Here is a 19,360-nt window from a genome sequence, read left to right as displayed (position 1 = left end):
GCCCCGGCCCGCTCCGTTTACGTTACGGGCAGCCCAGCGCTGCGCAAACTGCGGCCCTCCGAAACACCTACGCCTATTCACGGAACTCAACTACGCACTAAGCGCGCTCGGCGGAACACCGCCCCGTGCAGTAGCAGGCGGGCTTCGAAAGGTGCGTAACGTTCTTTACTTAGAGCCGGGGCCCCGCGTGAGGAAAGCGGAGGGGAGGAGTAACGCTATTCCCCAAAGTCAGCTGCGTAAGGAGCTCTCCCTAACCCCTTCTGCAGGGCAAGGAATACCTGGGCCGAGGCGTACGTTACGTAAGTGCACGGCGTACGCAAGGTGCGTAACTCAGGCTAGCGTAGGGCGGGAAGAGCCCGGTGCGCTTTGGCGTAGCATTCTTACGCGGACCGTGCAGGCTGGGCCGGAGGGTTACGCTGGATTCGCAGACGGTTTGAAGAATACATCGCGTCGCCTACTCGCCCACGGGCTCCGCCGAGGTGGCGGCGGGGTTGAGGACACGCTGATGGGACAATGGTGGAACAATAACGGGACGCGGGGCGACGGGGCGAGAGCGGCCCTTTGGAGCTCTGTGGCGGCTCCGGCGGGCCGAGGTTATTCCGTGTAAGATTAGCAGGGGGATCTCGGCGCGGCGCGGGGGCAGGAGCAGAGTGACAGCGGCCATGATGTTTGCTGTCGCCTGAGCGCCAGCAGGCCGCGACAGAATTCCCCATATGAGCCAGAGACTCCTCGCTGAAAGGCAGAATCATCCACGAGGCGATTACGTGGCACAGACCATGAATCCTTTGTGCTGTGTATGTGCTATCGCCAAGTCAGTGTGTCCTGGATCAAGGAGCTGCGTCCCATGGATGGTGGGGTTAGACCAGCTAAACCCAGCCCTGGCCTACACCTTGTTTCACTCTCAGCAGTAATTTCTGGGCTGACACGTTATCAAAAGCTGGTTATACTGGCAGAAGGGAAAGCGAGTCCCCTTTACTTTTAGACCCTTGGATAAAAATATGAGCCTAGAACGACACACAAATTACCATTTTAGTTTCACATCCTATATATATATATGTATGTATGTGTCACATGTTTGAGAAAGCAAAAAGCAATCTGAGTGCTTAAAATAAAACGCAAGAAAGTTTCTGTAAGAAACCTGGGTCTTTTAAGTGGGTGGCAGGGAGTCAAGTGACACTGCACGCTCTCACTGACACTGGGTACTTGGCCACTGGATAAAAATGCCTAGTGTGGGAAAGCCTGGCACATACAAAGGACTGGACATTGTATTAAATGACAATGGCTGATCCATTCCTGGCTCTCTCAGATGAAGCAGCTTCCCAGCCTACAGCTCTCTAGACTTTTCTCCACTGTGAAAAATAGTGCTTTACCTCAGGAAAAAATATCAACTATCTGTTAAGAAACCACTTAAGGAAGGCAAGCCCTCTAGGTCTGTCACAAGGAAAAGCCTGGCTAAAATGTCAGGCTTCTCTTCCATGAATTTCTGGTCATTGCTGCCTTTTTACTTGATTTATCTTACGTGCATTTGGTAACCTAAACAAAAAATTCTTTTGCCAATTAGGACAAGTTCTTTGACCAGATACCAAAATTAGACTCATTGTAATTACCAGAGGACAAAGTAAAACTTCCCCATTATATCCCTCTGTGTGTGTGTGTTTAATTATAATTATTTTTAATTATCATTGTTTAATTTATTTAAAACAAGCAATTCCATGAGCATTGGCGATATTGCAAAAGGAATTGTTATTTTGGCCCCCAGTGCCCTGATTCCCTCTATATTCCCAGCTTCTTCTTTTGCCCCCTGTGACCTACATGTCCGGCTAGTTCAGAGCTGTGCCTGTGCTGGCTGGCTCCCTCAGCAAGCTGAATCTTAAGTGCCTTTTCCTTGGTATAAGTGCTGGTGCCAGCCTCTCCTATCTAGCCACTGGTTTTGTTTTATTCTTTTTAATAGTAACAATTACTTAATTAATTACTAATAGTAACTTAATTACTTAATCTTTAATAGTCTTACTTATACTAGAAGAATGACAAGTAATTTATGTCAAGTTTGTTTCTTTAGAGAACTAAAAAAAAGGTTTTAAGGTATTGGGTTGCGCCCAGATTATTTTTCTCATGAAAGATCAATGAGATTTCTGAGAGGGGAGTTTAATTCAAAGCACCCAAACATAGTCAGACTTCTGTTATAATTCATAGTCTTTATTTTTAACTTTAATAACAACAGGTTTAAAACATTCTGTCCAAAAAGTAGGAAATGCTAAATAAAAACATGAGCATTATCTAGTCAAGATAAAAATGTTTAAAAACGTATTCTTAAAACTACTTGTTCCTCTACAGTACGTGAAAATCTGTCAAGTTCTTGAGCTGTTGTTCCTCCCACTGCCTTTTCCATCTATATATGCCAATTTTATAACTGAGTTTATTCCAGTTCTGTTGCATTTCACACTGTTAAATTCTACTGCTTAGACACTCTCTTTGAAATAAATTAAGAAAGAGTATATTCACTCCCATGTGCAAGGACAGGTTTGATTTTCACAAAAGGTAGGAAAAAGATTCTAAGAACAATTCACAATCTAATGGTTTAAATCTTTGCATGCCAAAAGTTCAATTGAAAAACAAAAATCCTACATGACCAAAATTTTAGTTCAGTAAAACTGAACTATACAAAGTCCATCCCAGTGTTCTCCCAAAATATCTTAAATATCTCCCAAAAGCTACAAATGCAGCCATAGGTAGTTGTTGCGGTTTCATAAATCTTCATCCCAGCTGCCCAGCTGGTTTTTAGCTGTATGTTTACATCATTTTTTTACCTATTCTTTGGCATCCCCAATTCCTCCAGTGGTTATTGCAAATGTGGCTTCATTTTCAGGCATCTCAGGGCTGGGAGAAAAAGAAACAAGAAACTTGTGGATTTCTCCATGTAAAATGCAGTTGTGAAACAGTCTCCAAAATGTTGTGGTTGTGAGCAACCTGGAATACCTCAGTGCCTTTATACCTATGTGCAAACTGTAGAATGTGATCGATATCATCAGGATCAGACAATGTGAAATTATTGCGTCAGGAAAACTTAGGAATTTAACATGTCCAGAATGTTCCTGCCAAGGGACCACCAGTCCTACCAAAGTATTTGATGGTCTTCATTAAGAGCTGAGCATCTAGTAGGATTTATGATGAAAGATTATGTTATTTAATGTATGCAATGTACAAGACAACTTTAATCAGTTGTTTAATCTGTTCATTAGTTTGTCCTTTCAGATTTTCTCCCAGTGTACCATCCAGACAGTTTCAATACCTTGAACTTAGTCACCTTCCCTCCTGTGAGGGAAAAGTTGTTTACCTGTCGTAGATCTTTGCAATACGTAGCTCCCCTCTCCCTTTCCTCAAACTGATCCTGGTAGTCGAAGCATGAGCAAGGATGTGGCCCCCGATGGGCTTTTTTGGGTCTGCCTGAAAGCTGAATTAGCAAGAAAATCGTGGTGATTCACTGTGCAAATTCCAGAGGTTAATACTGTGATTAACTGTCAGACTGAGCCCTATTCAACTCAGTAACGAATAATCAATAGGGAAATACATTAGAAACTGGACTTTTGCACACTTGTCTCAAGATAATATGTTAATATGTTCAATGCTGGCATCATTTTCCTGTCATTACATTCAAGAGGCTCAAGAAATACACACCTTAAATATCACATATGAGCTGCTCCAAAGGAAAATGTGGTGCTTTTTCAATATTTTTTAGCTCGTTTTCTTTGTTTAAGTCACAGTGAAATCACATCACCATACCAGGCAGCAGATGAACATAAAAATGCTCATTCCAAAAACTGAGAGAAACTTCCAGAGGTCATTTATGTATGAATTCCTAATACCACAAGGAACAATGACCAATCTGATCTTTCATTTCAGTGCCGCGTGCTCCTTACAATCTCAGTTCTCATTTCGGTTAAATACATAATACAAAGTACAGGATTTGTTTTTTTAAGAGAGAGAAAAATATCTTACGTCATAGTTGCTCCTGGGTCAGCAGTCATCTGGTTGGTCACAAACACGGCCACGTTATATTCTGCAAGAGAAGACATTGCAAAGAAAGTAGACTTCATCCAATTAGAATTCCAAAATATTCTCTCATCCATGGTAAAAGCAATGTTTCTGCTGAAGCACTCTAAATTTCAAATGAATGAGAAGAAAATATTCTTTATGACTGATGGCTGCTGTTAATCATGACACAGCCTAGATTTGCTCTTGCATGGCTTCAGCTGTAATATACCAAAAATGAGCACTTTTTACAATTCCAGTGAACAAGTCTTTCTCAGTTCCCATCTATTCTCTGCTGGCTCCCTGCCCTCAGCTCTCTCTCCTTCCCTTTCTTCCCTTTCTCTGTTTGCTTTTTTTTTTTTTTTTTTTTTTCTTCAGGAAAAAAGCATTATTCATTCCTCATCAACATTTCTGAGACATTCCAAAGAGAAGGAACTCTATTCATCTTGTCGTCATCCCTCAAAGCATTGCAAAGTACTGAGAAAGTGGCAAGAGGCATGTCTTTTTCATTTCTCTATGCCTTCATCCTCTTTCCTCTGTCTTTCTTTTGTATTTAGACTGTTGAAATTTGGGGAAGGCAATTACTCTTACTGCGTATTTGTCCAGTTCTGCAACCTATTATGTCATTTAGGGCTTGACAGTATTTCCAGAAAAACTCTAAATGTTGGAAAGTCCAGAAGTTTTCTCAATCTGTCATCTTGAAATAATATATTATCAGTTTGATCTTAGTTTGATCTTTTTGGTAACTGACAGAGGCGGCAAGTGAGGAAAGATCCCTGGGCCAGTGCCTGATTGATAATACACTGGACTACTAAGTCCTTGTGCTACCAAAAGCTACTGGTAGTGACTCCAGCCTACATTTTCCAAATCTTGCAATGTTTCCCATACCTTCTGATATTTTTTGGAGCCTTGACAACATCTGAGCTAGTTTCTGTTGTCGTTCGGCCAACTCTCCGCGACCACTGAAATCCACACGGAAAAGTGCCATTATGGAGTCAATGATCTGCATTGTAATCATGCTAGGTAAGTAAATATAGTGAAAGAAAACAGGAACACTTATTCTGAGAACCGTAAGCATACAGAAGTCTTGTACCAATAACTTGAAGATACCAGCTTCCTCATGGAACTTGGCTGCTACGTAGTCAAGCAATTCCATCTGATGCTCACCTAGTGGGAAGCAGTTGCCAAGAGAAATTAGGACCAGAAAGAACTCAGAAGGAACAAAAGCCTGAACTTTAAAATTCCACTTTAAATGTCTGCACTGGTTATATTTTCATTGCCAGCAGTTTTAAATCCAGTGCCCAGCAACAATCTATTTTGCTGGTTCCAGTTTCCTCTCACCCGTCTCACAAAACTTCTTTGTGAAAATCTTCACTCTGCATGAAGACAACTTTTTGTTGTATTAAGAACTGAAAAGCAATATATGCATTTTAATTTAATGTTGAATTAAATGACACACAGAAAATGTTTTAATCATATTATTTATGTTTATATTGCACTCTTAAAGAACTCTAATTTCAAAATTTCTTGGAGTTGTAAAGCAGTGTCTTGTGACAGAGAGTATGTTGAGCTGTTAAAATGAGAAGTGTTAATAAACTGAGAACTATTAAAATAGGTACCTGAGAGAAAAAACCCTACATATCATGCCAGTTGCAATAATGGTCTTACTGGTATATGCACGTGCATAGAGCACGTTGTCAAGTACTGCCTCGTGGTCAACGTTGAAGCGATCAGCAATGTCACGCAGGCGGTCTGGTCGGCTGGCATGAGTCAGAGTTAAGGATTTCTCCTTGTGCAAACCATGCTCTGAAAATAATAAAACTCCATCCCAAAATAGGACTATGGGGAAAAAAAAAAAAAAGACTATTTATTTTAGTCCTAGAGAAGACTGACTTTTTGTCTTCAGGCTGTCCCACATACCCTAAAGATAGTTTAGGGCTCACGATGGTAATTGTTTTGTGTTTAGGGTTTGAGGCGGGGGGGTTGACATATGGATATCTGTGCTCTAGGAATTCAGCTGTGAGCAAAACCTGTTTATACACAGTCTACTGCAAATGTGAAGTGTTAAAAATAGTGTTTAGTACTTAGATAAATTTATATTGAATAGAAAAGCTGTTATAACCTGTAGGAGGCCTACTAGATCTCAAAAACACAAAACCCCCCAGAACAAACAAACAAAAAAAACCAGTTAAAATCCAATTCCTAACTAATTTTTACAGGTTATATTACATCAAATGACAAAAGAAAAAATCCCTTGTGGGCCACTATACACTGTGCTCTCCACGATTTCTGTGCCAGTCATGTTTTACATATATGAAGCTTCCTTATGACAAAATGCCAGTCATAATGTTTTACATGTATGAAGCTTCCTTATGACTAACTTTCCAGTTCATCACACCTGTAGCTTTTAACAGTCAAAAAGATACAAAGTGTTTTCAGTATCAATGAAGATTATCTTTCCACCTGTGTAGCCATTTGGTCCTGGGAGCTGAGCTGTCACTACAGAGAATCATAGAGGATTAAAATGAAAAAGCAGGAAAAATATTTTCTTGATCCATCTATCATTAATTTTAAAATAAAATACAACTGTTTATCCATATCGCAAAGAACTGTCAGTTTTAATCAATGTGAAAATCAGGAGTATCTTGTCTTACTGCCATCTTGAGACTAAGCTCAAGCCGCTTTTCTCAACTGCAGATCAGATGAGATTTAATTAATGGTGTCAAAACTGTTTTACTCAGTACCATCACTAAATCTGTGTATTTTAGGGATATTATTAGTGAGTTCTAACACACAAAGTCTTCTCTTAATCCTTTTCCCAAATTAATTCTATTGACTTAGTAGGCACTTTTTCCAGCTGTAACTCATATGATCAAAAATTCTTTGCATATGAGTTTTTTCCTGATATGCAAATAGTTGCTGATTGTGGGTTTAGTCTCTTTGGAGTGAATAAGCTAAAATACTCAATCCAGTTGTAATCATTCATGCAAAAGGGTATGACTCTGCTGACCATTACACTGTACTAACCAGAAGAGGCCTTGTTTTTCCAGAACATGCCATATTTCACTTTACAATATAGGGGGTTAATTTAAGAGAATTTGCCTACTCAGTGTCTGGTAATTCCAGCAGCATTAATAATTTTATAAGGTATTGTTTACTACTCTTTACACATTGAGAAATATCTCTGGGAAATCAGAGTACTGCTGTTTATGGCACTGCCCAAATATCTTGACTGCCAAAGTCTGTTTATCCAGTTACTGACAGCTAGTAGTACCCTTTCAGTGCCCTTGCAGAATGTCATACTCAGCAAAACCTCTTGAAAACAGGACAGTCATAGAGAATTTTTTTTTTTTTTTGGCTGGGAAAAAAATTTTGCCTCTGCCCTTTTCTGAGCAATGTCCCATCTACACATGACCCATATTTGTGCTCTGCTTTTCCAGATGGTTTGTTTCACTGTTTTATCTAAGACAGCCTATTATCTTCACTCTCCTTATGGCAAAATTTCATGGATGTGAGCTCTATTAAAAAGTAACCATTTATATGAGTTCTCTACTCAAGCATGGTTTATGGTGGTAAGAGTCACCAAGGTCTGTTTCACTGTATTTGTAGAAATAAAAGATTCTGACTTTTTACTCTATGTGTTTAATTCTGATAGAGTTGTAAACAATGGATTCACTGAGAAGAAACATCACTCTATTTTAAGGTGTTATACCTACCACAAAGAGTGTGAGATAGCTGGGTTTTGCCTGTCCGGAACTCTGTTAAATAAAGAGAAGGAGAAAAAGAGTCAGGGTTTCTTTTTCCAAGTTTGACAGATTCAGGAATTACTGCAGTTAGAAACTCTTACTTACAACATTCACCTCAATCTCTACCTTTTTAAATCATTTAACCTCAATTTCTTAATCATATTCTGTGCAGGAGAAATGTGCTACATGAGGAGCAAAATCTGAAATGCTTTAATTTGATCATGCTTGACTGCTGAAGTTATTCTCTTGTGTATGGAAGTTAAAACCATATGGCAGCCGTGGAAAAGTGATAATGGGAGGGCGGGGTGGGGAAGAGATGGCTGATTCCATTAACCTAGCCCAGTTTCATTTCCAGTAAAATGATCAAGGACAAACTTACAAGTTTATTAATCTCATTCTACCAAAACACATTAGTCTCCAGTTTATCTCTCCTAAAGGGAAGATGACTGTGTTTTATGAACTCTTAGTGCTGAAGTGTCAAGCACCAACTAATTAGGTGTACTGTAAGAGTAGCTTAATTGTAATTCCAAAATCTTACATAAAATGCAGTGTACCTTCAGTGTGCATAACTAAAATACCTTTTGTGGCAATTTTGTTACACTGCATCAGGGAGAACTCTGGCATGTTAGTAATAGTCTTAGTAATGATATGTTGCACTGAATCAGCATGCTCAGTAATGATTACTCAGCTCAAACTTAGTCTGCAAGCAAATGAAGAGGAAAAACTGGAAAACATTAAGAGAAGTGGATTATTTCTTATTGTACTCATGCAGATACTCATATTTGTTACTACAGTGTGGTAAACTTGATACAAGTAATCCAAGTTGAACTAAAATCTAAATTAAGTTGCAATTCTTTGTTTGGTAATACTCATTTAATGTGGTTCTCTTACCTCCAAAGGCCTCAGTGATTGCCATACTTTCAATCCCACCACCCAGAAGTTTACTGCAGAAAGGAAGAGGATTATGATATAGTTAAACCCAAAAAACTCACAAGAGGAAACTAAAAAATAGACATTTTACTACTTTAAGGGAAGTAATTTCTGTCCTAAAGCCCCTCACTTGATGCATTAAATGCAGGGCACTAAATGATCATTGATTCAAAAAGAATTAACTCTGTCTTGACCTCCCTTTTTGTGTGCAAGGGAAAGACCTATAAAAATTATTACTGGAAAGAAAGGAGAGAAAATAATTTATAAATAATATTTGAAAATAACATTCCATGAAAATATCTCAAGGGAGGACTTGAAGACTTGTAATTTTGACCTGAAACCTGCAGATTATTTTGATAGGTGAAAAAATTATACTGTCAAGATTTCTGGATGCCAACTATTTATTTACAGTGAATGTACAAAGTCCAGTTTCCTCTCAGAAAAGGAGTTGGTTTTGCTGCTTATTGATGTAGACTTCTTTAAGCCAGCACTAACTCCAAATGCAGGGGGAATCTATGTGTCCTAGCTGAGTATTTATTCCCTTATATTTCTGTATCTCATTAAAGACAATTAAGATGATTATTGGAACATTTGGATGAAGGAAGGATGTAAGAAACGCTTACTCAAATTCCTGGCTGCCAGTGGAAATATGAAATACCATCTTCCGTTTTTCACTGTACTCAAAGGCGGTGAGGAAGCCTGGTTCCTAGGGAAGACCAAAGAGAACAGGAGAGGTTTATTTTAGCTTTAACCTGAAGTTAAAAGTGCAATACCCCACATAAATACCTTCTTGTCCCCCTAGCCTCATTCCCATGGGTTGGGTATTAAAAGCACCACAGCATTCATCTGGTTGTTGTGGAGTATAAAGTATTATACCTTAGAGTAACAGGCAGAATAATTTTCAGAATTATAAAAATTATTTTGATGATGCAGTGGGAAATCTGCTAAGAGAAATGTCGCACAGCATTTTGGAGAGGCCAGCATTAAGTTCAAACTCTCAGAAAAGCGACTGGCTTACAACAAGCTTGTTTGCAGCTTCTTTAATCTTGTCCACTTTGGCCTCTGAGAGCCCCTTCACATTGCACAGTGCCCTTCTTGTGGTCATCTGGATTCCTTTGATTGTGCAAATCCCAACTGCCTTCAGCTTTTTAATATCTGCTACATTCTGCAAAGAAATTTCCCTTCTGTGAGTACGCAGGACAGTAAACAACTAGAAGGTGAAGTAAACCTTTGCAAAATATTTTAAGTTTATATTCATATGCCTCTGTTTTCACCAAGAAAGAAACAGATTTACAGTAAACTCTTCATTGTGTATTTTGTGACACCAACAAAACAAAATTTCGAGTAACATTGCTGTGAGGGCTCATGGTGCAGAGAGCAGCTTCTGGTGGTTTTGAGAGAAATATGTCTGGGTATTTACTTCTCCCCTTTCAGTGTCAGTTTTTCTAGATCAAAGCTGATAGTAAAGAAACAGTACAGAATTATTTCAGATAGTGTGGACCTTGGACACCCTATAACATTCAGTCTGTCCTTGGTCCCTTAGCACAGATAATGTGTAAACCAGATAATCTGTTGGTGGATAGTTGGGAGCTGATTCACAAGGATCACTGGAAACTGAGTCTAACTGCTCTGCTGTTTCTGCATGTCCAGTTTAAAACACATGTATCCTGCAGATCTGACTGACACTTTGGGCTGGAGTGAACTACTTGTTTTTCATAAATTGGGAACAGCACAACTTCAGACAGCACCCTACTGACGTATTTTACCTTCCCTCACCTCATTTTATGATTCTGACATCACTGGAAATGTAAAAGCAAGAACAGATTACTCATAAGAAAACATACTATGTGAAAGGTGTGGGATAATACATCAATTTATCATTTCTGACCAAGATTTTTCTTTGAAAAAAACTATGAACTGGACATATCATCAATTTATCTAGAGTGTGTGGGTACATAGAGCATAAGAAGGGAGGGGGGTTGTGTGAGAAATTAGTCATGTTTATTTCAAAGCTTCTTTCTCGTCCTGTGATACATGTGTGACACTCGGCAGAGGCTGAGGGGTAACAGCACCTTAAATTCTACCAAACACTTTTGATCACCAAATCACAGTCTGTTGTTCTAATCTGATTCTCTTTCTGGGCACACTGGCAGATCCAGTATATATTTTTCTCTCTAGTCCTTGAAAAAAAATTCTAAACCCACAAAAACTGTTTCTCCAGGTAAATGAATTTAACATATATAGGTCATCCTATGTTTGCACAAAGCTTTTAGCTGTCAGAGAATAAAAACTTCCTTTGAGGTGTGAGAATAACCACTTGGAAGAAATAAAAAAAAAAAAATAATGGAAAGGAGCAGAAAACCTTTACAACCCCAGAAGAACAGCCTAAGCCATTATTCTTAGTTTTCAAACTCTTTCATACATTTGTATCATTTCTGTGAATGCCATGCCTTGTTTCATACTGACAGGTTAGTAAAGCTCTCTTCCAGCTCAGGTCACCCTCTTTGATCAACTTGCTAAATTTTTTAAGCAATAATTTGTTTACTTTTCCTATGTTGCCCCATAGTTTGAACTCCCAACCATGTGATCCTTCTTCAGAACTATCTTTAAAACTGTCAATGAACTGCCAATAAAAAAAAATTGCCAACAATTGCACTGCTGACATGGTCAGCCCAGTAACTACAGTGCTGACTAATGATGAGTCATTGTGATATGTCCTTCCCATCTTTATGTGTCTGTAGTCACTTTTATTAAATCTCACATTACTTCAGGCAAACCCAACTTTTTATTCTGCTTCTATAACTCTGATTATAACACGATTCCAATCCATGAGTCAGTCTCCTAAATAAACATATAATAATTGTAATTCAAATAAATAAGTGATGTTTATGTGATGATGGTAACAAGGACAGGAATTCACATTTGATCAAGAAAACTAACCACTTACTTCTCTAGCTACTAATATTTTCCTCACTCCTACTCTACCCCCTGCACCAGCATGCTGAAAATAGTATAGTAACAATTGTCACAGTGTAATTTCACAGGCACCAAAAATGCAGGGTAATTACAAAGATTGGCAGGAACAGGAAATAATCTATCACACAGTTTTCAAATAAATTAGCAAGCAGTTGGTTTTTCAAGAGTGCTAGGTGCTAAATACTTTGAGTATCTTGACACTTCATTTAGGAATCTGATGTGAATGAGATTTTCTAAAAATCCGTCTTATCACCAAAGGCAAAATTTGTCTCCACTGACTGAGTTAGAACTTATTGTAAGGAGGAATTTCAGTTATTTGCATCAATGTATATACAATTTTGGAAACAACCTTACAGTAGCTTTTGAGGGACAATTCTGCATGATCAAGTGATTGATAATACTTACAATTCCATGCTTCTGAAGCAGGTCAATATCCTGAAAAAAGGATTCCTAAACAAAATAGCAGAAACAAAAATAGATGTTGTTTTTTCTGGTTATTACATCTATCTTGCTACATGACTGTTTCAGATTTGTAAACATTTATTGATTTTTCACAAATAATACATAACTTGTTGGACAACTGAAATAAGCAAAGCCATAGTGAGCCAAAAAGGCCTACATATTTCCTGTCATCTTCTCCATAAAGTGTATCTTCACAGGCAATTAATCCTCTGCTGTGCTAATAAAACTTGTGTTAGCATCATCATCATCTGCAGCTTTTCTAACATAATTTCTCACTCTTTTCATGATGATGATCATTCTTCAGAAGCAGAAAATTAACTGATAGTCCCCTTGCATTTAATATAGAAGTATAAAATATGATGAAACAATGATAATCCCATTAAAAACTGTGCACAGCTTTTGAAAGGTAGATTTTTGAAGATTACTTGAAAAGCCAGGCTGTACAGGGACAAGGGGAATGAGATTTTCTTGCTAGTAGACTGGAACAAAATTTTAAATGCCTTGAACTCCCAATGGTTTTTGGGGGCCTCCTGTCCCTCCATGGGTTTCTTAAGACTATCAAAATACCTTTGAACGTTTGCTGCACATAGTTTTCAATCAATAACAACTTTACCTCATCCTCCTGGTATCCTGGTTCTTCTTGGACTACTTGATCCTCCATGGCCTTCATCGTGAAAAAGCATGCAATAAAGTATTGATCACTAGTGGGAAATGCAAACAAAGACAGTCATGGGGAGGCAATAAATGAGTAAATATCTGTAAAAGGACTGTTAAGAAGTCCTTGAACTACAGAAACGTGTCAGTATGACATCATATATAGTTTTAAATTTGAATTCTGCTTCCAACTCTTCATTATCTGATCTACCAGGCCAAAAGGAGAAAATCTATGGCTTTCCACTCAAGATGAACCAGTTTGGCTAGAAAGGGCTTCATAGGTATTGGGAAAAGAGATCTCATTCCCTTGTGAGAATCTTGGGTCAGAGATGAGTTTTGGAGGTGGGAAATTTAAAATGAATTATTACTAATGGAATTTATTCTGGTAAGAATGCTAAAGGCAGTCTGTGTTTTTATAATAAAAATCAGCATAGTTGCAGACAGAATGGGCAATGGAAAGGCAACGTAACAGCTCAGCCTCTCCATCTTTATGTGACAGAAAACCTACAAAACAGTGCTGAGAAGGCTACAACTCCTTAGTGATGTATCTTGAGAGCAGATTATTAAAGATGTATTTGTTTTGAAGTTCTTGCTGAGGTTCAAAATGACCAATAATGTTGAAGACATGCAGATAATGGCTGTAAGGAATATGTTTGCATGGAGAGAACAGAGAGCTCATTTTATGTGTTTTCATGGTTAACTTGCCATGTCTGGACTCCTCCAGCTTCACTGCCCTCTCTGTGTGACTTGCTATAAGCAAGGCCTAGAACTGGAATAGGCACTTAGTGACACCATGGTTAAATGAGCAAAGTGTGACCTCCTTAAATTTTATGAATGCCAGAATAGTGAATACAAAGTAGTTCCTTAGAAATATGATCTTATAACCAAACTACTCTATCATTTTTGTGGTTTTGTAAATGGGTTAAATTGCTTCTGTTTAAATTGTGAGCTTACACTTGGTGTTCTGGACAATCAAAGGTTTTGTAGACCATCACATCAAAATGTGTGCATATATTTACATTTGTTAACAAAATCCACAAACTATAAGATGGGCTATGTCTAACAGAAGTTGGGATAGTTTAGGCTAAATATCTGCAAAAGGTCTTTTTTTCAGCTTCTAAATGGATACTAATTTGCTTGCAAGAATCCTGTGTATATAGAGGCTGGGAAAGAAAGGAACAGGATATCAGAATTTCAGAGTTATCTTATTCTGTTAGTATTTAATGGAAATATTCTTATAGAATCAGTTGTTTGTGATAGTGTCATGATATATTTAATTTCTGTTTCAGAACTCTGACAATTATGGAGTGACAAATCACGTCTTCACATAATTACAGTAAAACACTAATTAAAAAATACTTTGGCAAATTTGAAAAATCCCCTAGCTTCAAATACCGAAGGAAGAAAAACAAGTAATGCAAGAGGCATTAAAACTATATTACAGTCTCCTTCTTCATTAAAAACGTCCTCACAAAATGCACATAATCCTGCACTTCAAGCACTGCTGAGCAGGTTATGGGATTGTTCTCTTACTCCCCATCCCTAGGCAATGGGCATCTCACAGCAGAAAAATGAGGCAGACCCAGACCTGTACCTTCCTGCAGGCTATTAAGGAAAATGGAGAAATTATACCTCACCCTATTAAAAGCTTTAGGTATGAAAAAAATCCTCCTGCTTAGTCAAGCGTTGTCTTGCTGCTGTTGTGTGCTGGCACACCTGAAGGATTCCAGTCACCACTGCCTGCAGTGAAGCAGATAACAGGGTGAAGGTCTGAGACAACAGAGCAAATCCATGAAAAACCACCAACAATCTTGTGCCACTTCAAGTACCAAGGGCAGGTGAGCAAGACCTGGATACCGTGGTGTCCTTCCAGCCTGCGGGTGTGACAGGGACCCACTCCCTGCAACTCCCCTTGGGCTTGGGCTGGTGGAAAATGGCAGCAGAGCTCGGCTCCCCGCGTCGGGGGCGATCCCAAGGAGCTCCACGGCGCGACCTCACATCTGTTGCCTCAAAGGAAAATAACTGATTAATCGTCATCAACACACAGATTTATTCAGCTTTTCCCTGCCAGCTGCCTCCTCATGAGATGTACATTTCCGTTCCCAAAGAGCCAGGGACCGCTGAATCTCCCTCCCCCCGCAGAGCACCGTAAATCCCCATCAAAATTAGAAAAGTAATTAAATCCCCAGCTCATGCCCGGGCAGCTCCGTGGGAGAGGGTGGGTGCAGTAGCCGGGCGAAGGCTCCGAGCTCGCCAAGGCCGCCCGCCTCGCCGCTCCTGAGGGCACGGCCCCGCCGCCTTCCCGCCGGCGGCGCGGGGCGGGGCCCTGGGGGCGCCATGAGGGCGGGCGCGGGCCCCCGGCGGGGCGGGCGCTGCGCCTTCCCTCACCCGCCCCGCGCTAAAAGGCGCCTCAGTCTCCGACTTCAATCAGTCCATCGCTCGTGGTTTATCAACTGCTGTAGTCGCCGTGTACCAGGAATATCGCATTGCCTTCATTCTACAGCTGAAAAAGGCAACATTAGTTAAAACCGCGTTGGTTTGGAAGGCATTTTGTTCAACGCAGCTCTGCCTTTTGTTTTTCCAGGGTGCCGCTCACTCATCTTCCTCAACAAGGCACACACGGCGTCTTTGGATTGGACGGCCAAAACCTGTCAGAGAGCTGGAAGAGAAGTGACTTGCCTGGAGTCACAGGACAAGAAAATGAGGCTGAGTCATACACATGACTTAATCTGCCATTTTAAAAGGATGGAAAAGGTGCTTCTTAGGATATGAACACTTCTGCGAGACATCTGCAGGCTTCTTGGAGACAGTATTTGGAAAGCAGTCGCCCGTTTTAGCTTGCCTCTGGTGGCACGGTTGGTACGGGGCTGCATGTCAAGGAGACATCACATCTCCTGCGAGCAGGAGTTCCTGGCTGCCCCTTGCGTGGGCTTGGAATGGCAGAAGGGATTGGAGCAGCATCTCAGCATGTTTCAAGGGCCTTGTGAAAACTTCCCCACCCTCTGCCTGTGGGAGGTTAAGGGCACCTTTTCCAAGCCATTTCTTAGCCAAGTCAGGAAACCAAGCAACAAAACCCACAGCCCTGTGCCATCACCAGCACACCACAGAAGTGCTTGTAGGGTCCCCATTCAAAACATTGAGCAATTTCTATAATTACCAAAAGTCGAATCCTGGGAGCGCAAGGCTTTGTCTATACAGAGGAAGCGGCTGGCACAGATTTTGAAAACCACATTATTCTTCAAGAGCTATTCCAGAAGAGCACTTAGGCAGACAGCCCTTTAAAGGTGAATTCCTTCACAAAGTACGCTTTTATTCCAGAACAGAATGAAGAGCGTGACCCTTCTGGTGCTGCTGAGCAGCTCTGCAGCAGAAAATGCCTCACTCTGTAAACAACCTTCCCTTCATGATCCTTTTAGTTTGTAAAATGGTTCTCAGAAAGGTCAATGAATGCACAGAATCTTAAGACCATTTCCCACTCCAAAGAGCTACTTTGGGCAATAAATTACATTCTACAACTTCAAAATATTGTGTGATCATTAATTGCTCATTCGGCTTCCAGCTGGTGTTGTACAATAACCCCGCAGAGCCCATCCTGTTAGACATTGGCCCAAGTGAGTAGAGGCATCCCTCAGTCTTCTCCTTCCATTTTCCAGGTTCTGCTATGACGTCTCCATCCCTGAGGGACGTACTGGAATCAGACACACCACTGTGATACACATTTCCTCTCACTCGAGATCTTGTATCTGTTTGGACAAGAACCAAGTCAAACCATTACCATAAAATATTAAGTACCCAACTGTTTTTTTTTTTTTCATCCTCAAAAACTTCATCTGTGGTTGCAGTAGGGGAATCATGAGGGGTTTTGTTGTTGGGGTTTTGTTTTCTGTCTCTGGTCAGAGGTAAGATGAGCTGCAAAAGCTCTGTGCATACAATGGGTCTCAGGGTAGGAGTGGCAAAATATCAGATCAGCCAAGCTTTGAAATTCAGACTGAATTAACAGGAGAGCTCTATTGTTAAAATGGAATCACTGGAAGGAGTAGAGACGGTACTGGGGGACCGAGTTATGTCTCCATTGCAGTCTTGAGATCCTTAGGCTAAGCCTTGACAAAAGTATTCAATACTACAGTATTGGGAGTGGTCCTGCATTAAAAAGACACATTAAAAGGTAGGTTTTGCTACCTCTAATTTATTTTGAGTTAATCACTAAGGATATGTTATAGGATTAGAGATCTCCCTTCTGTCTATTAAGATGTCCTGTCCAGACCATGGTTCAGCATTGCAGCTATGAAGGAAATGATGAATTAGAGGGCTGTGCCCGCTGATATTAAAGAGATGTCAGGTCAAGTCAGGAACACAACAGATTGTATGTGACTGGAACAGAAGATAGCAGTAATATCAAAACACCAACTAGACAATTCAGGAACGGGTATTTTTCTACATGAGAAATAAATAATCTGTATGTCAACTATACAAACACAGTAAGTGATAGCAATCCAAGCCCCACAAGATTCACTATTTTTATAGGTGATTGTGAAATTATAAATTATTTATATATATAATTACGAATGACATGATAAAATAGAAAATAAAAAAAGAAAGCAAACTGGAAAAAAACAAAGCCACTTACAATCTTTGCAAAACCTAAACCGAGTTAGAGGATTTATGGAGACGGGCATCAGTATATCATGTGTGATCTATCAAAAAGACAAAGGAGATAAGAAAAACTGTCCATTTTGAGAATGCACAAGGAATTTTTTCTTTAAGATAAAAAAACAAACTAGTAATAGAGAACAATAGGACTGAAAGAGACATCAAGAGATTATCTATCTCAAAGCAGAGTCTAATGTTCATTTGGCTGGGGAGGCTGTAGATTTTCTTTTATCTTTTGAGAAAGAACTAGGTAATTTCAGTGCTTGCCTATCCTTGCCATTACCCTTGTTGTCTACCCTTTACTATGCCATGCAATTTTATCTGTTAAAAAAATGCAATATTTGAGCTAACTTCTACTTTTAAAAGTTTAGGTAACTGAGACTCCAATACTTGCATGCTTTTTTCTACCCCAAAAGTGAAAAAAAAAAGCTAGCATAATCAGTTCTAAAAAAATGCCCAAACATGATGGATTATGTGATAGTGTGTGCAGCTTGCTCTTACCTGCTCCTGACCTTTGGGGCTGAAACATGCAGCCCTGGAATACGGTATTGCCACTCTCAGGAATTTTCCATAAGCTTTGTACTGAATGCACAAGGCCTCAGGACTGAGATTTGTCAGGTTTGCTTTGTTTGAACTTCTCTCAACCCTTCTGTATCTTTTCATTGGTTAACTGTGACAGCAATTTCCATAATTAACCAGGTCTATGGCTAATTTGTTTTACTTCTGTTTATCTGTGTGTAGTACAACCATCATTTTATATAAATAAAAGTAAGAAACAGTTATTCTGTGTAGAAAAAGAGACTTATGACTAGCACAGTGATGCAGGGCAGAGAAATGCAGGCATGGAGCAATAGCAGAAGCCTCGAGAAGTGGGGGCACAAGATTTGCTGAGGAATACAGGGGTATAAAGGCAACAGGCAAGGCACAGGGCTGGCCTGGTGGCTGTGAACAACTCACTTGTGATCAGCCAAAGAAAAGCTGAGCTGGATTTAGGGGTAACAAAGAGGGAAAAAAAATAAAAAAGAAGAAAAAAGTAACATTCATAATAGGCACTACATACCATAAAATCAGATGTAGTGTGGTACTGCCTGGTATAGGTGCAGCAAAGTTGGGGCCTTGCCAGCATCACCTTGCCATGCCTTTTCTAGCCCCAGTGTTCCTGGAGCTGTAGGCTCTCAGTCTCTCTCAACCCTAAACCTAACCCTAACCACTACCCTAACCCTTTGAGCACATTTCTTACCTATGCTAATAGATATTTTTAAAAATATATATTTTTAAAGCACCTGTCTCATTTTTAATACTTCTTTCTGCTTGAACAACTGGTGCTACAACCTTTTACAGTTTATCAGTCTCTGCACAAAAAAAAAAAAAAAAGAATCTCTATTTTAATCACTATTGAAAAAAATGCAATGCAGCTGGTAAAATATATTACTCTGAATCATGAAATGTATACTTTGGGAAGTGCAGGTCTTTTTTTAAACTGTGACAGCTTTCTAAACAGCTGTTGCAAATTCCAGAATAACTGCTCTTTACTAGCTCCACATACATAGATTTTTGTTCTGGAAGAAGTGCACCTTGTTCTACTTCAGCTTAATATTAACTTTATGATAAACAGAAGTAACAGACTAATTATGAAATAAGACTGCCCACATATGTAGCTACGTGGAAGTAGTAATTGCAATTGCATATATCTTTGTTCATTTGAATTACCTCCAAGATCAGATAAAAGTAGGATGAAGAAAGCAATAATAAAATTTATTTGATATGAAACTGTTATCAGTCTTCAGATTTGGTGACAATGCCTCTGACAAGCTTGTATTTGAATCAAAGCTCAGTCACAGCCCTGGTTAAAGTCCATGGGTAAAAATCTTCATTTTGCTAAGTAAACCAGAAGAATTGACTAAACAATCCTC

The 19,360-nt window shown here is 39.6% G+C and overlaps 1 protein-coding gene across 6 annotated transcripts; it reads right to left on the bottom strand.

Moving 5' to 3' along the window:
* Positions 1-2,175: 2,175 nt before the first annotated feature.
* On the bottom strand, positions 2,176-15,101 carry DMC1 (DNA meiotic recombinase 1). 6 transcript variants are annotated; one of them, XM_053978615.1, is made up of 15 exons: positions 14,627-15,101; positions 14,435-14,537; positions 12,757-12,844; positions 12,087-12,131; positions 9,724-9,870; positions 9,329-9,411; positions 8,667-8,719; positions 7,746-7,787; positions 6,456-6,528; positions 5,698-5,789; positions 5,123-5,196; positions 4,918-5,032; positions 3,997-4,057; positions 3,335-3,451; positions 2,176-2,877 (listed from the first exon to the last, which is right to left on the bottom strand). In XM_053978615.1, the coding sequence occupies exons 3-15, from the start codon at positions 12,811-12,813 to the stop codon at positions 2,808-2,810; spliced, it is 1,029 nt and encodes a 342-aa protein (XP_053834590.1). In that variant the 5' UTR covers positions 12,814-12,844; positions 14,435-14,537; positions 14,627-15,101; the 3' UTR covers positions 2,176-2,807. The 6 variants fall into 6 exon arrangements, 5 of the variants coding, with proteins under 5 accessions (XP_053834590.1, XP_053834586.1, XP_053834589.1 ...); XM_053978611.1 differs by having other exon boundaries at positions 4,918-5,196; XM_053978614.1 differs by having other exon boundaries at positions 4,918-5,196; positions 12,757-12,807.
* Positions 15,102-19,360: the final 4,259 nt, after the last annotated feature.

The sequence above is a fragment of the Vidua macroura genome, chromosome 5 (genome assembly GCF_024509145.1).
Source record: "Vidua macroura isolate BioBank_ID:100142 chromosome 5, ASM2450914v1, whole genome shotgun sequence".
Classification (NCBI taxonomy): Eukaryota; Metazoa; Chordata; class Aves; order Passeriformes; family Viduidae; genus Vidua; species Vidua macroura.
Note: the sequence above shows the minus strand (reverse complement) of the source record. Positions and strands in the feature narration are given on the sequence as shown.

What these genes read in the sequence shown, in the direction of transcription:
- DMC1 (XM_053978611.1), bottom strand. Translation starts at nt 12,813, where the DNA reads ATGAAGGCCATGGAGGATCAAGTAGTCCAAGAAGAACCAGGATACCAG. An exon ending in ACTGGCAGCCAGGAATTTGA is followed by an intron (nt 8,720 to 9,328) that starts GTAAGCGTTTCT and finishes TCCTTTCTGCAG; the next exon opens with TAAACTTCTGGGTGGTGGGA. An exon ending in GCTCCAAAAAATATCAGAAG is followed by an intron (nt 4,058 to 4,917) that starts GTATGGGAAACA and finishes CTTCTCTTGCAG; the next exon opens with AATATAACGTGGCCGTGTTT.